The 16,011-nt window shown below is 41.0% G+C and overlaps 1 protein-coding gene across 2 annotated transcripts in view; it reads left to right on the forward strand.

Moving 5' to 3' along the window:
- Positions 1–5,982: 5,982 nt before the first annotated feature.
- Positions 5,983–16,011, forward strand: part of LOC136443726 (protein amalgam-like) — a 44,172-nt gene continuing 34,143 nt past the window's right edge. Inside the window, exons 1-2 of one of the 2 annotated variants that reach the window (XM_066441075.1) lie at positions 5,983–6,679; positions 14,839–15,189. In XM_066441075.1, the coding sequence (XP_066297172.1) occupies positions 6,628–6,679; positions 14,839–15,189 (403 nt within the window). In that variant the 5' untranslated portion in view covers positions 5,983–6,627. The remainder of the gene's footprint in view (positions 6,680–14,838; positions 15,190–16,011) is intronic. The other variant, XM_066441074.1, reaches the window with a different exon arrangement.

Consider the following 16,011-nt stretch of genomic DNA (forward strand, 5'->3'; position numbering starts at 1 on the left):
TACACCACTTACTCTCTGTCACAAGAACTATCTACAACTGAAAAATAATCGCTACAGAATGTCGTGAACACGAGTTATTGAGACCGGAAATTCCTTTGCAGTACCATGACAAGCCGCTAGGGGTCCACAATCTGATCATTTTTAGGTCTTATCAAGACCTATTGACTAACTAGATATAAATACAATTCACCCAGGAATTTTTGAATTATTGAGTTGACAAATAGACATACACACACGTGCGCGCACACACACACACACACAAAAAGTCCTGAAAACAGTACCTGCTTGACGAAGGTAACAAGATAACTCTCGGGAAAAATTATACTTTGTCCTGCAACTAGACCATACCAATACCTCAAGGCTCAAAGGGATTCCAACAACCAGATAACCAACCCATGAGGTCATAATTAACCCAATTAGTAACGGAACCCTTACGTTCAGTGGTTCACCGGACGACAAAAACGTCTTATCCTGCCATCATTTACATCACCACCCCTACCATTACGCTAAAACCCAAGTGTGTGGAACCATATATTGTATACTGTTATCGTCTCTTTCCAGCATTGTACATCTACAGCTACTATACATTGCGAGTACACTACGCTACTTTCTACTACGGGGATTTAATTCATTCTATTATTCCCAAAACAGTGATATTTTTGGTATTGTTCGCACTTTCATTGATTAATTGTACGGGTAGATTTTTGTTATTGATTTGGCACAAAGTCGTATTCATTTGTTCATTGTATATCCATCTTGGGTATCTTTATGAAGATTGTGTTCAACTCAATGTAATTGTTTAATTTTACATTTGTTTTTATGTTTTTGAGGAGAGGGCAAACTACAAGCACTTGACTTTTTGTTCGATCCTCAATAAATAAATTTTAACAAAATCAGATAAGATAATCATATTTCTTGACATGGATGTGTTATATTGCTGCTCATATTACTCTCCAAGCAGTGGCTGATAAAGAAGATTGTGACATTTTAATCATATATGCCCCATTTACTGTCGGCACTCTCCACAAAGTGGTCATAATCTTTGTGGATAGTGCCGACAGAAAACGGAGCATATGATAAAACGCACTGCACGAAATGGCTTCGGATCCTGACGTATCATGCAGTATCCTGACGTGATCCGGAACCTAAGATCCGGAAGAATCCGAACGGATCCGGGGCCGTATATTTCTCGGCAGGCTATGGGCATCCAAATATTGGGACTCAAGGTACCACCTACACAACTTGTGTAAGTACGTACTAACAACTCAAATATGCAAGTGGTACCTTGAGTCCCAACAATTGGATGCCCATTAGCCTGCCGACAAATATACGGCCCCGGATCCGTTCGGATTCTTCCGGATCTTAGGTTCCGGATCACGTCAGGATACGTCAGGATCCGAAGCCATTTTGTGCAGTGACGATCACAATCTACTCCACCAACCTCTGCTTGGAGAGTAGCTCATATCCCAATTAATTACCCCCTTACCAAGGCTAACAGATGGTGTGCCTTGCACAAGGACTTCGAAAGATCCATGTGACCGACTCTTAAGTACGTTTTTCTCTCTCCCGGTGTATCTACTCGAGCAGATGTTGTTGATAGGGATCTAGTGCATTCAGAAGCATTCGAGTAGCGTTAAGCAGGGATTTAATGCATCTTCATTGCCTTACGTTAGGAGTCAATACTGAGGATGCGTGTCCCGCGTTTTGTCGAGAGCTTTAGAAATTTTCGATTCAGGATTAGCGTTAAGGTGTGAGACGTGCTTCTCATTTTATCATGACTCCGGGGACGCCGGATATATTGACAGTCACTAGTTTCACCCTAAAATAGACAGCCATGCTCGAACAAAACGATCCATATGTTCTTGCCATTCCCATTGCCTATCTTTCGAAGCGCATTGCTTAATTTGCCTTTGTTAAACTTCATTGATACTTTCAATGTATAAGATATAATAGATACTAGATATGATAAAATGGTGACTTTATGAAATGGATACGCACATTTAGCATTGTCTATGTATCTACTGACTGAAAATCGTATTTTCCGAGAACTATAGTAGGAACTCGTTAATGGAGCTCGTTGTCATCAAGTACTGTAGGAGCATCCTCACTGAATAGCTTGAAAGAACGGCTGCAGTCAGATATGCAAAGCTTGAAGACTAGGTGTAACAGGCTGTTAAGTGTAATATAACCAGCTGCCTCCACGCCGCGTGCCTGCGAAGCTGGTGTGTTACGACGAATGGCGGTTATACCGGCTATATAGATACAGATACTGTACAGATTTCTTTCATATAAATATTAAGCACCATATTGATGCTTCTAATGTGCATGATAAAATCGGCTTAACATAGATTTGATAGATAGATCTAACATTATATATGTATTTATTGTACATCTTACGTTTATCTAGACGTTAATTAAACACAATTAATGCTTCTAATGTATTAGATATAATCAGCGTTACATAGATTTGATTGATACATTTAACATTGTATCTTATTTTTGTTCATTGTGCATCATACGTATATGTTTATCTATGCCATGATTAAGTTAAACATAATTAATGTTTCTAATGTGTGAGATATTATCAGATTTTCATACATCAGATTAGTACATTTATTGCATTGTCTCTGCGCTTACTGCACATTTTTATTATCTCTTTGTAACATGGATGTCGATTAGCCCAGGGGGTGTTAACATGAAGCCTTTATTATATCAACAAAAGGTATGAAATTAATATATTGTGCCTCATAGACAGGGATTTATGTTGCGCAGATAATAAACCTTTGTGTATGTCGTGAAATACACTTTATCGTATTGTAAGCATTTAATAGCTATCAACCCTTCTTTATTACTTTAATGTGGGTCTAATCCTCAACACTATAAGTGCAATTAATTGTAGACAACATCGGCTACCAGTTTAATAAATTTCATAAAACAAAAACTACTCTAGCAGTAATACATAGGGTAAAACGTTACAGAATCAAAAGCGGCTGTTTTCCTTTTACTGATGGCGCCGGTACTTGTATTTTTTAATGGGACTAGATAGTGAAGACATCACACAAGCAACTTAAGAGCAAAGGGCATTAAGGTCGGCAGACCCCAAGCTTGGAATTAGAATTGATATATTACCCAGCGAAGTACGCTGGTCGTAATGGTATTACACAAAGACTTGAAGCGTCTTTGACGTCGACTATGTTCGCTGTATGAATTTACGACGGAAATAACTTCGATTTGGCCATATACTCACAATTTATCTGTATAGATCACTACGTTTAAAAATGTGGTGTATCCTAACACTTATTTGTCTTGCTGTGAAATGTATTTCTAAATCTATTTTTCTTGCTGTGAATTGTATTTCTAAGCGATTCTTCATTGAAAAATCTGTTCTTGTGTCTGCATGGAATTGGAGTTGATACATTAAACCCAGCGAAAAATGCCGGTCATAACGTTATCACACAAAGACTTGAAGCGTCTTTGACTATATCCTCTGAATAAATGTACGACTGAAATAACTACGATTTGGCCATATACTCTGTACAAATTACTATGGTTAAGATGCCGTGTTTCTCCTAACACTTTCTTTTCTTGCTGTGAAATGATGTATTTCTAAGCATTTTTCCCTTGCTGTGAAATGTTTTTCTAAGCGATTCTTCATTGAAAAATCTATTCTTGTGTCTGCGTGGTTTCTCTCCCTTATTGTTCTAATGGCAGTGAGAAAATTTGTAGTAATCAATTTACGTACCAGTAACTTTATTACAGCGTTATAGGGGATCTTCATGCGTCCATGTAATTGTAACATTACGTGCGACACCTACGGCTATATACGGCGGACGTGTTAGCAATCCGTTTGTCACTTCGGGGTGTGACAACTTCGCGGCGATACATAAAAGTCACACGCCGCCGCACAACTCTCTCTGGCATTACGGAAATGCGTCGCCAGCACGCAAACGCTAAAAGGGTGCAAGCTACCTCGTGTGCTCCCCGGGGGAAAGAGCTCTACTTCCCACCTGTCACTAGTCGGCAACCGGGAGAGTGTCAGAAATCATTTCATTTCTCTCATATCCCACTTCAGATCCTTGTGGCGCCCTTGGAATGAGACGACTCCGGTTGTGCTCGCAGTGAGAGGCCTCGAGCTAGTCATTTGTTCCCACATACGTCTCAATTTACAACAACGACAGATGCCATCTTGGCAAAGCAGCGTGAAACACATATCAACTCCATGAACAAAATGAAACTATATATCGGCCTGCAATCTCTTGAAGCCTGTATTCTGATCTTGCTATCTCTACACCATGAGAGGGTAACTTTGTTAGATGTAAGAATCTACAGGCCAGCCGTCAGTGGCTTTATCGTTGGATATCGGCAATCACAACAACGACAAATGCCATCTTGGCAAAGCAGCGTGAAACACATATCAACTCCATGAACAAAATGAAACTATATATCTCCTAACAATCTTCTGAAAGCCAAGATTCCGATTTCGCTATCTCTACACCATAAGCGGGTAACTCTGTTAGATGTGAAAATCTACAGGGCGGCCGTCAGTGGCTTTATCGTTGGATATCGGCTGTTAAAGCGAGAGCCATTCTCTTATCTTTCCCAACAGGGCTGGGGAACAGATTCGAAGGTCTCCCTAATGGTCAGGCCTCTCTTCACCAAGTCCCTTGATGGCTATCCCTAAGACAGACGGATATCGTCATTAGCCCACATTTAAGACACTGGATGGAAATTAAGACGTCAGATTGGATCATATCTATATCAGGATCTCTCTTGTTATCAATCAAACGTTTGTTGAATCCTTATAAAACTTGAGATATTAATAGAATTAGCAAATAAACAAGGCTAACTAGTTCTCAAGGCCAGTGTTAACTATATATGTCATCTTCTTGAAATTCATGTCTGCTAAAGAATAAACCGATTAGTTATCATTAACTTATAACTTGCTAGTAGTACCTTCCCTTCTTAACAGCAGAATTTGAATAATTCTACTGGCATGGCACGCTGTTTTGAAGGTTTAGAGCATTGCAAAGATCTGTTCAAAATTCCATTAGCCAACTACAAGTGCTAAATTGTAAATGCCACGACAGAAGTATGCAGAGAAGGATGCCAGCCACTCCTTCGGTAGTCGGTAGGTTTTCCACATCGCTGAGCGAGATAAATTGAAGGGCACAACTCCGTAAAGATCCCTGTCATTAAGCACGTTCTATTCGTTACCCATACCAAACACTTTCACACCTTAAGCTAAAGGTGCCCATAAATAATCGTAGACGCTACGTATGTCTGGGATATCTGGTAGTCCCGGAGTTTGAGAGTCATATTCAAAGTCTTATTTGTTCAATGGTGTTTTGAATTTTTAAATTAATGGCCGTTACGACCGTTATCTAACGGTTTCCCCACTCACAAAATTAAATAATAGTAGACGCTACGCATACCTGGGATATTTGGTAGTCCCTGAGTTTGAGAGTCATATTCAAAGCCGTATTTGTTTAATTGTGTTTTAATTTTCAAACTAAAGGCCGTTACGACCGTTATCTAACGGTTTCCAACCGTTTATGGTAATGAGTCACTCACAACATTAAATGATAGTAGACGCTACGCATACCTGGGATATCTAGTAGTCCCGGAGTTTCATAGTCATATTCAAGGTCTAATTTGTTCAATGGTGCTTTTATTTTTAAAATTAATGGCCGTTACGCTCATGCTCTAACGTATTCCAACCGTTTATGGTAATGAGCTACTCACAACATTAAGCAGGCGTTCATCTATCAAATGTGCAAGTCGAGGAAGCCAATATTTCAGTTAGCTACACATTTCTATGCGAAACTAATTTAGCGATTTCGGTTCTCATGTGACTGGATTCTGTGCACAAGTTTCCCGGTGAGGCCAAATTACCCGTGAAATCCTTTAATATTCTGGCGGAATACTATTCGGCTCTGCCGATATTAATCATGTGGCACTAGATGATGGCACTACGTTCGAAGTTGTTTGTAACGTTTAGAGCCATTCGGGTTTTGCGGAGAGGGAAAGAGAGAGAGCGCGCAGGCGTGGTTGTCCTCCCGGGGGACTCAGCGCCCTGTGTAGTCGTGTCTCTGTCATGCCAAGCCAGTCACGAACAAGTCTCCGGCAGCGACTAGACTCCCGCAAAACGTTTTCATCATTTTCCTCTTTCTCTCAGAACATTTCAGACAGGCGTTTGGTACGACTGTGCAGAAAGAGGCTTATCATAGAGTGCATGGATTAGGGATCGATACGGTGTAGGAACATCCGACGGACGCAGAGGGCGGAGGTAATAGAGCTATCCCACAGCGGGCTGACCGCGAGCGACCGCCGCTATGCTTCCAGCACGTCTCCCCCTGAAGGCGTTACATTGGGGGTAATTGGAATGATTGAAGAGACTATTGGTGTACGGGAATCCTAATAGGATTGTGGCGTGCCGTTCACACGAGCAGTTCGTATCCAGGCAATTCCACCGGCGGGTTGTTCTCTGTGGTGCTCCGCTGGTCAGTGAGCTTATGGGGGCTCGATTCTCGGACGTCCACTGGTCACCACTTTACGGCCTGGAGTAGCGACACAACCGCCTACAGCCACTTCCACAGAACTGGACTCCACCGCTTAACCTACTTCATCATGTTCCTAATGCCGGCTTTTTCCGCCGCTACGGTATTGAGTTTCCTCGCAGGTAGGTGCGATTTATTGTAATGCCTTTAGAAATAGAAAACTTCTTCTCGTTTTCTTCCTCAGGAACATTTATCTTAAAGGAACTAAAAGCTTCGTCAATCTTCTGAGAACCATAGGCGTCATTCTTCATAGAAAACATTACGGCGTCATTTGTCAATGCATATGCAGCACCTAGGTTGTATATTGAAATCCGCCCTGTTTTACCCTGTAATAAATTGGTAAGGTCCAATTCACATGTCCTTGGTCACTATCGAACCGCCTTGGCGGTTACTAGTCTGTAAGGCATTTAAATGCTTAAAAACAAATCTCCTAGTGGTACAAGTTGTTCAATAGCTGTAGGGACGTTTAGCGTTGAGGTAATTTTACAACCGTGTGCTGAACTACGGAACGGCCTTTGTGTGTGTTAGCCAACGGATAACACTTGCGTTAGCAATCAGCTTTTACGATCCGATATGCTATTGTGGAAGGTTACCACCTTTTGCCTTCACCGTGATAATCGCTTTGTTTTTAAACCATAATCAATACCAACAGTTGCATTGGCAAGTAAGAAGTACGTAAAACTTACAGCGTTTAGTACAGCCTCTGAATCCAACTGGAAAAGAGAAACCTATTTAGACTGGGATTGCTAAACGCTCCATCTAACTTGTATCAAGAAAGATGCGTTCTGCCAACGATCATTTCATACGTGAAAACACAAGAGGTTTCGAATATGTTTCTGCCTTGAAGCAGGTAAGTAGAAGCCTCGACAAGGCATTATAAATTAGCAGGGAATTTGAAGCTCCCTTGTGAGAAGACAGTTTCATCGCTGCAGGCTTTTTTTCTAGCCGTCAAATTGACACACCGGTTGCCCCCGGAGGTACTGATTTAATGGCAACGCGACGACATCATCTTGCAAAGACGTCTCTCTTTTTCAGGCTCATCGAGAGAGATAACTAATCATCAATCTTATTCGCGATGTAATAAGAAAGAGAATAGTTGAATAATTCGGATCAGTTACACGCCCGTCACCACAGGACATGTAGAATTCGATTTCTCTCCCAGCGACCTCTACGACCGGGAAGGTGTTATCAGCCATCGCCACAGCCGTTTTTCTTGGCCGGCGGAACACTTCACCAAATCTGCAAGTTATTTATGGCTGGCTTATGACCGGCAATCGATCTCCAGATCCCAAGCGATAGATTTCCCTGCTGCCGATAGCATCTCCTAATCCAAGAGAGGACCGAAAATTGCAAATTTCGAAGAGCCAGTGGGTAAGGAAGGCCCTAACGCCGGCTTTCCGTTCCTCTTACTCACAATTTACCGGTCGTTGAGTAGTCTCTTGCGCCCATCGATTGACGGATATCTGAATAGATTTTCAATCAAGACAGCGATCTCTTCCGATGTCCCGGGCACTCCGGAGAAGCAGCGTGATCTGAAAGTAAATCATGCCATACGTCAAACACTCAACTTCTTCTAAGTTGCTCCACGCAGTCGTTTCTAAACCTCTTGGCTCAACAGTTTGGCTCGTCTATTGTCTTTGATGTGTGGTATTTCAAACAGACTGTGCTGGTTTGAAAACGAAGGAGCTCGAGCCCACAGGAAAGGGATGTTTTAAAAATTGTCCACGACGGATTTGTGAGTGGTCCCAAGAGTTTTCCTTCTGCCCTTCGGTGATAAAATTCATCGGAATATCAGCATGTTTCAGATATTGTCCATATCGATCTTTGAAATTCCTGACCATATTCACTTGGTGTCGCAAAGTTTGATTCCCATACCTCATTGTGAAAAAAATAGTCAGTAAAACTGAACATTGTTTTAATCTATGGTCTTAGATTCAGTTGGGTGTCTCGGAATGATGCTTTCAAACCAATTTACGATAACGTTTATGTACCTGTTGTGCTAACGGTCATTTTCAGGTTGTTCCAGTTGCACTCGTAAAACGACTTCATATTTCCGTCAGCAGCTATACACTAATAAGGCAACAATGTTATATATTGTATCTGCAATATGTAATAACCCGTAAATATGAATATGATATACCCTGGTTTAAGAGCACGATCTTTGTAATCTGGACTCACTACCATGCATCTAAATGTCATGTTATATTGCTGATTGTCTACGATCTTTGGTCTAAATGTTATATATAGCTCCCTATGAACCCATATAATGACATTAGTGTCACCCCTGGCGATATCACGCCATTGATTGACAAGACAAATTTTATCGAAGATAAGCAAGTTATCTGACAGATGTACGATTAGGCATTTCCTCCGAGTATCTATCATCAGATGAAGCAGCAAAATTGGAATGATGTCGCCCCTTGGGGGGTCTTAGCAACTAATGGCTAGTTCAAAATGTTCAACAAACTACCAGGAGATCTTTTAGGGTAGTAAAAACTGAGTCGTCAGATAAAAGCCTTGAGCTCAGCCGGCCTTAACGTCGAGAATACACCGTCTTACACGAACCGATATATTTCAGCATATGTGTGGTCTCCGAGGTACCCTGTCGACCACGGTCGGAGCTTCAAGGATCACGATTTCCGCCTGGTGGTGCCCCGCGGCTGACGAGGATAGTCTAAAGTACTTACTCACCTCAGCGACCATGCAATAAATTGTTTTCTTTCTCCCACAGAAAAACGTAGCGGCGGTTAATGTGCTAGTTATGAGGTAATGTCCCCACCATAAAGATGGCGCCGTCCCGGGTGATTCGCTAGAGAACTTACTGCCCTCGGAGTTAAAGGGCTATGTAGTTTTGGTAAACCCCATTTCACGCTTACGTTACTTGGACAAAAAAGCAATGTCATATCAAAGGCAAATCTACACTTGAAGAAGTAGTGTAACGTTACTCAAGGAGATAAGGTACTATATACTGACGCAATTTAGTGGTTGCTTGCACCCAAAAGGTCTGGGCTCTGTAAACCCAACTAACCTCTTGCGATAAACAGACAAAAAGGACAAATACTTCTGGTTTCAGCGTCGTTTTCTGGACTATTACACAGAAATTAATCTAAATTATGAATGTATGAAGTAAGATATTGCTATTTCTGCTGTTTTGTCGTTGAGATTTTGGTTGGATATCATACATACGACCTCTGCACTGTCCTAAATGCATATTCGCGGCTTGGATGCCACGTTCACTGTAGCCAGTTTCAATGTCGTTTTCATGGCCATTACACAAAATTGTTCTGAATTATGAATTATGAAGTAAGATATTGCTATCACTGTTGTTTTGTAGTTGAGATTTCTGTTGGCAAAAACTTCTTGTACGACCTCTGTGCTGTCCTAAATACATATTCCCGGGTTGTATGTCACGTCCACTGTAGCTGGTTTGTATGTCGAAAGGCTATCAGACCTCTCGAAGATTAATCCGTATTCCATTTCATTCCCACCACCAACCGGTACGTCTAGCCCACCTTTTCATCTTGATACACATCAGGGCATGTTACGACCTAATCCCCCCGTAGAAAGGGCAATGTCATCTAAGTCACTACACAACACCGGTAAGCCCTACCCTCCTGGGGCGACATATAAGCTCAGATGGACACGATCAGCTCTTTTTACTACCTGCCACCCGTAGTGCTGTTCAGGAGATTATCATCTCCCGCGAATACATCACTCGCCCTCGACTCACAGGATAATGTGCGAATATGACACTTGAAGCATTTCCCGACTTTCAGATGTGCTTATAAGATTTCCCGTGGCGTAGTTGATGTAGAGTTTTACATGGCAACGGCTGCTTTGTTGCTCCTAATTGTCCTTTTCTTCTTCTGATGGCTTGGCAGAGTGTAGACCCGTAGCTTTCTACCTCTTTGATCTTCGCGCTTAGCGCCTGGTCTGTAATAAGTTTTAGTACGCGCACGTTGAAAGCTATACTACAGGGAGTCACGTACATGGGATTAGAGTGCCGTGACAGTTCCCACGAACACATTTTGTGGCTAGAGTTCAGCACTTTCTTTTTTTTACGTCCGTGTCGTGAAATATTAACGACATCATTCTTCAGAAGATGCTGACAAACGGTGGTGTCTATTTGGGCCCGCGGTCGCGCTTCCGCAAGTATTGCTCAGTGGTCACTTTTCCCATGGTATGTCAGCGACTATAACAAAAGGGAAAGTCGTTACTTCCGGGGGGCGCTGTCTTTTTACATGCAGTCCACTTACCTTCAAATCGATAAAGTGTTTCCCCGCTACGACATATCACAATCGCATGTATCTCACCGGTTTAACCGTGTTTTAATGATTGCCAATGCAGATTGCATCCTCTTCTATTGGTACCCTCAAGGTTGAACGAAACGACCTAAGTGAACCCACTTGTCAATTTTACATTTATCTATCTATCAACGTCACAAGTATTAGTATGCATTACGGTTTCCGACGGTGGAAACGGTAATCTCGTACAAAATAGATACAGGAAGGGCAGGAAGATGATATCAAATGACATTTAAATCACGCGATTATTGAACTGAATCACTTTTAGATGACCTCTCCTTGCCCTAACCCTTGCGCTTTTATATTGAACCGAGATGGCCACTTTGGCGTATATTTCGGCGCATCATAACTATATGGAAAACTTGTATTAAGTCAAAACATAATACGGTATAAAGTAATGTGGGTCTATTTCATGATCTGACATTCAAAAGTTTACATCTAAAAAAAAAGAGATATCAAAACCGGAAGTTCAGCTGCAGCACAGTAGAAAGCCGCTAGGAGGCCCAAAATCTAGTCGTTTCTTTTGTCAACAATCATACTGAATATGTTTTAGTCTCTAAGTTCACCATATTTAATTTTGTTAAATTTACTGTTTTTTTTCCTTGTATTTGATTCAATTGCATTCAATGTAAGCGGAGTTCAGGAAAAATAGTGTAAAATTTGCGAAAACACTAATGAGGATCTAAAAAAAAAACTTTAAAAAAACAAGTATCATTAAGATCCAACTATGGCTTCCCGTGTTATGTTGTTCACAAACAAACAAAAAATAGACAAACACACAAGAAAACATAACCTTACTCGCGAACAAGGTAAAAACAGCAGGTTTACTTGGACTGCAACAGACGGCGATCATATTTTTCACATCAGAACCCCAATATTGATACGGGATATTACACACCTTTATCATCAATCCATATTGCCCAATTATATTTGTGAAACACGCCAACGTAAAGTCATCCCGACATTTGGCACCATCGAAACGTAATGAAATAATCTCTTTTCAATTACCACAATAAAGGGCATATCTCAACAAAGCTGAGTTGGAACATAAAACCGTGATGAAGGTAAATTGAGGTAGTTTTGTTGTAAAAAGTAACTTTTGACGACGGTTTCTTGTTGAGTGTTATATATTACAGATTCGGGGCCTGTAGACTAAAAAAAACCTTGATGAAGGCAAATTTTCTTTTGAAAAGTAACTTTTGGACGACAGTTTCTTGTTGAGTGCTATATATCATAATTTTAGGGCTTGTAGACTGAAAAACTGTGATGAAGATAAATTGAGGTAGATTTCTTGTGGCGAAAAGTAACTTTTGACAAGAGTTTCTTGTTGAGTTTTATATATTACAGATTCAGGGCTTGTAGACTGAGCCAAGTTTCTTATTTGTATATTTTACAGAGTCAGGACTTGTAGACTGAGTCAAGTTTTTTATTTGTATATATTACAGATTCAGGACTTGTAGACTGAGCCAAGTGTTTTTATTTGTATATATTACAGATTAAGGACTTGTAGACTGAGCAAGGCCGGCTTCTTATTTGTATATTTTACAGATTTAGGGCTTGTAGACTGAGCCAAGTTTCTTATTAGAAAATATCACAAATTCAGGACTTGTAGACTGAGCCCAGTTTCTTATTTGTATATTTAAAGATTTGGAGCTTGTACACTGAGCCCAGTTTCTTATTTGTATATATCATACATTCAGGACTTGTAGACTGAGCCAAGTTTCTTATTTGTATATATTACAGATTCAGGACTTGTAGACTGAACCCAGTTTCATATTTGTATATATTACAGATTCAGGACCTGTAGACTGAACCCAGTTTCTTATCTGTATATGTTACAGATTCAGGACTTGTAGACTGAGCCAAGTTTCTTATTTGTATATATTACAGATTCAAACTTGTAGACTGATCCCAGTTTCTTGTTTGTACATATAACAGATTCAGGACTTGTAGACTGAGCCCAGTTTCTTATTTGTAGGCAGGAGGGGTCGGTAAGGCTGATGAGTTTTCTGAGAGGTTTCATTAAATTAACCTGAGTAATCGAGAAATCGACCAATGTTTCGGGTCAACGGGAGTCCATTTGGCCAAACCATCCGCTCAATTCCAATAAGCTTCATTCCATGATACCATCACCATCCATGTAACCACCAAATTAGCATCCAATCCAATTTTTTTTTTAAAGAACTGCAGAAGACCTCCGTTTCACCTTCAAATATCCATACTGTACTCGTCAGTTTGCCAACACCTCTTTTTTTTCTGAAGTCTGTCATTTGGGTTTAATTTGAGATCCATAATCACTATGAAGCGCGTTCGATTTTCGATAGGGACGTTGGACATTACGTTCAAGCACACTTGACAATTTTCCCCCTCAGATACGCTACATTCTTCATTAGTCTGCTAAACTACATGTAGTTTGTGATAAGGAAATACATGGTGAAGGCAGGGTACTATAAATGCAGAAATGTTCGCGGTGGTTTTATGTTTGCGCTTTTTTCGCGGTGAACTCTTTATAATACCGCGTACCATCGCAAAAAGCCTTCGATTGTGTGACTGTAGCGCTACTATTGTTTCAAGCGCGAACTCAAAACCACCGCGAACACTCCATTTCTCCCTACCGCGAAATTGAATCCACAGGAACGTTTCTTCATTCACAACATTTTCTGACGGTTTTTGCGCTTGCATCTTGCCGTACCCGCACGTTTTTTTGCACGTCAGAAAGCTACCTGTCAGCAGCTGAAAATGTCACGATCTATGATGGTTTTCTTACGGGTTTCTAACAGTTTTCTGACGGTTTATGCGCTTAAATTCCGCCGTACCCGCACGCTTTTTGCACGTCAAAAACACGCCCTGTCGGCAGCTGAAAATGTCACGATCTATGACGGTTTTCCGACGGTTTTCTAACAATTTTCCGACGTTTTTTGCGCTTGCATTTCGCCCTACTTGCACGTTTTTGCACGTCCAAAAACGCCCTGTCGGCAGCTGATAATGTCACGATCTGCGAGAATCATGGAGCCAAAATGACTCCCCCATTCGTCTCCATCCTAACATAATAGAATAATCTCTTTTCAATTACAAGGGATAAAGAATTATTAGATGTTGGTTTATTGGAAACTAACGAAGAGCAGGAAATAGTGCCTTCCTTTCAATTATTTCCCCCCCTTTACGATACATTATATTGGCATTTGTAGTGATAGCGCTCATTTGTGTGCAGGTTTAGCGACTTCTTATCTGATTCAGTGAAACTGTTAGGTAATTAAGACAGATAGGGCTATAGGTAGCACTTTGCATTCCATGCGGAATGCCATTGGTCAATGACTAACTCCTAAAAGGAGAGGCGGACTGCAATATGTATGGTGCTTAATCACTCACAGAACCTACTGGCAGTGAAAAGTACGTTTGTATTGGTCATTTTGGGCATCTGTTGCCTTGGGCACCCATTCCACTAGATGGGGATCGCGGTGCGATTTCGCTGCGACCTAAATTGGATTTGCGTAACCCTTGACTTCATAGGAAAAATACAGAGCGAACTGTAAAAGTATAACTGAAAAGACAGCAAAACACACAAAGCCTAAAAACATTCGTTTTTATTTATGAATTTCGTAGAGATCTCTGTCAAATTTTACGTCGAAGCGCGATCGTAGCGAGGTCGCCTTCCAAGTGGAATGGTGGTATAGCGTTAGTTCAGCTATGTCCGAAAGAACGTAATCGTTTTATGTTTATGGGAGCCACCAAGTGCTGTCCTAAAGCTTTTAACGGGTGTAGTTCAGTTGGTAGGACATTGATTACAATTCCACACAAGGTTTCAATGGTAGTGGCATCGGTTTAACCACGTTGGCAGAGGTGTTTTTCATGGCGTGGAGCCATGTACGGCAATAAGTACAAAATTGCATGATTACTCAGTGCAACCAAGCCGTGCACAGCCATTACTATTCCGCTCACTCATATTCTTCTTGTTCGATTTTTTTTCTTCTTCTCAGGCATCGCTCTTGCACAGAACGACATCGGTCTCACCCTTCCAGAGCAAGTCAACACAGTACTAGGGGATCCCGTTACCCTAGCTGCAAGCTACAGTACCAACCGCCAGGTGGAGCTACTTTCGTGGTACAAGATTGACGGCAAAGACCCTTCAAAACGGGTTCTCGTTTTGTCCTATTCCCCCATAAGAGGACAAAGGACGTATCATAACTTTGTAGAACGGGTGGAGCTTGCTGGACCGGCGTCGCTGAAGATTTTACAGACACGGGCCGAAGACGAGGGAAAGTACGTCCTGTCACTGTTGGTGGAAGAAGTCGGTAGCGTGGACGGATTCGTCACCTTACACATTTTAGGTAAGAGACATCTTCTAAAACGTGAGACAAAACTTTCAATGAGTTGAATGTGTGATAGTTGTGTGCCGATTTGTTAAAAATAGAGAGAACGTTAGGGACTCCAAAAACACCCCTCCCAATGAAATGGTATGGCTACCCTGCGACGTCACAAAATCAAGATGGCGGCCACCATACATGCCAACGGATCCAACAAAGGTTTTGCTAACTACGTAAACCTGTAATCATAAAGTATATGGCAACTGAAAATTTCACCTAGACACCTTAGAGACCAACACTCCCTTTTTTAATGACATTAAGTCACAACAAATGATAATAGGGCGCTCTCAAAACTAGTAAACCCCAGGGTATGTCTGGTGAATGACGTAGACAGTATGACGTCATGAATACGTTATGAGCCACCGTAATATAGAGCTCACGGAAATAATTAAATTGACCTCACAGGAATGTAAACAACGTTTTTTGACATTCACTAAATGAACTTAAAATGCACAAATTTGACTCATTTGTCCCACTAAGCAGTGTATGAAATACGTTCCATAATAATCCAGCATTCAATATCCTTAATCTTCCTAGAAAAAGGGAGAGAAACAAACGAGAATACTATTCAATAAATAATGGCATACATGGCAAATAGACTATAACTTATTCTAAAACAATCGATCGTCTGGTAACTAGACTTTCTTTTGCGAGCCTTTGCTTGGCCTTTTATCTGATGTAAAGCAAAACTATGGATTATTATCTAAAAAGCCTTACTTTATTTTGTTTCACTGATTTCTATCCCTAAGTCTGGTCATCCTTCTTGATTTGCTTGACAGTTAATTC

The sequence above is a fragment of the Branchiostoma lanceolatum genome, chromosome 10 (genome assembly GCF_035083965.1).
Source record: "Branchiostoma lanceolatum isolate klBraLanc5 chromosome 10, klBraLanc5.hap2, whole genome shotgun sequence".
NCBI lineage: Eukaryota > Metazoa > Chordata > Leptocardii > Amphioxiformes > Branchiostomatidae > Branchiostoma > Branchiostoma lanceolatum.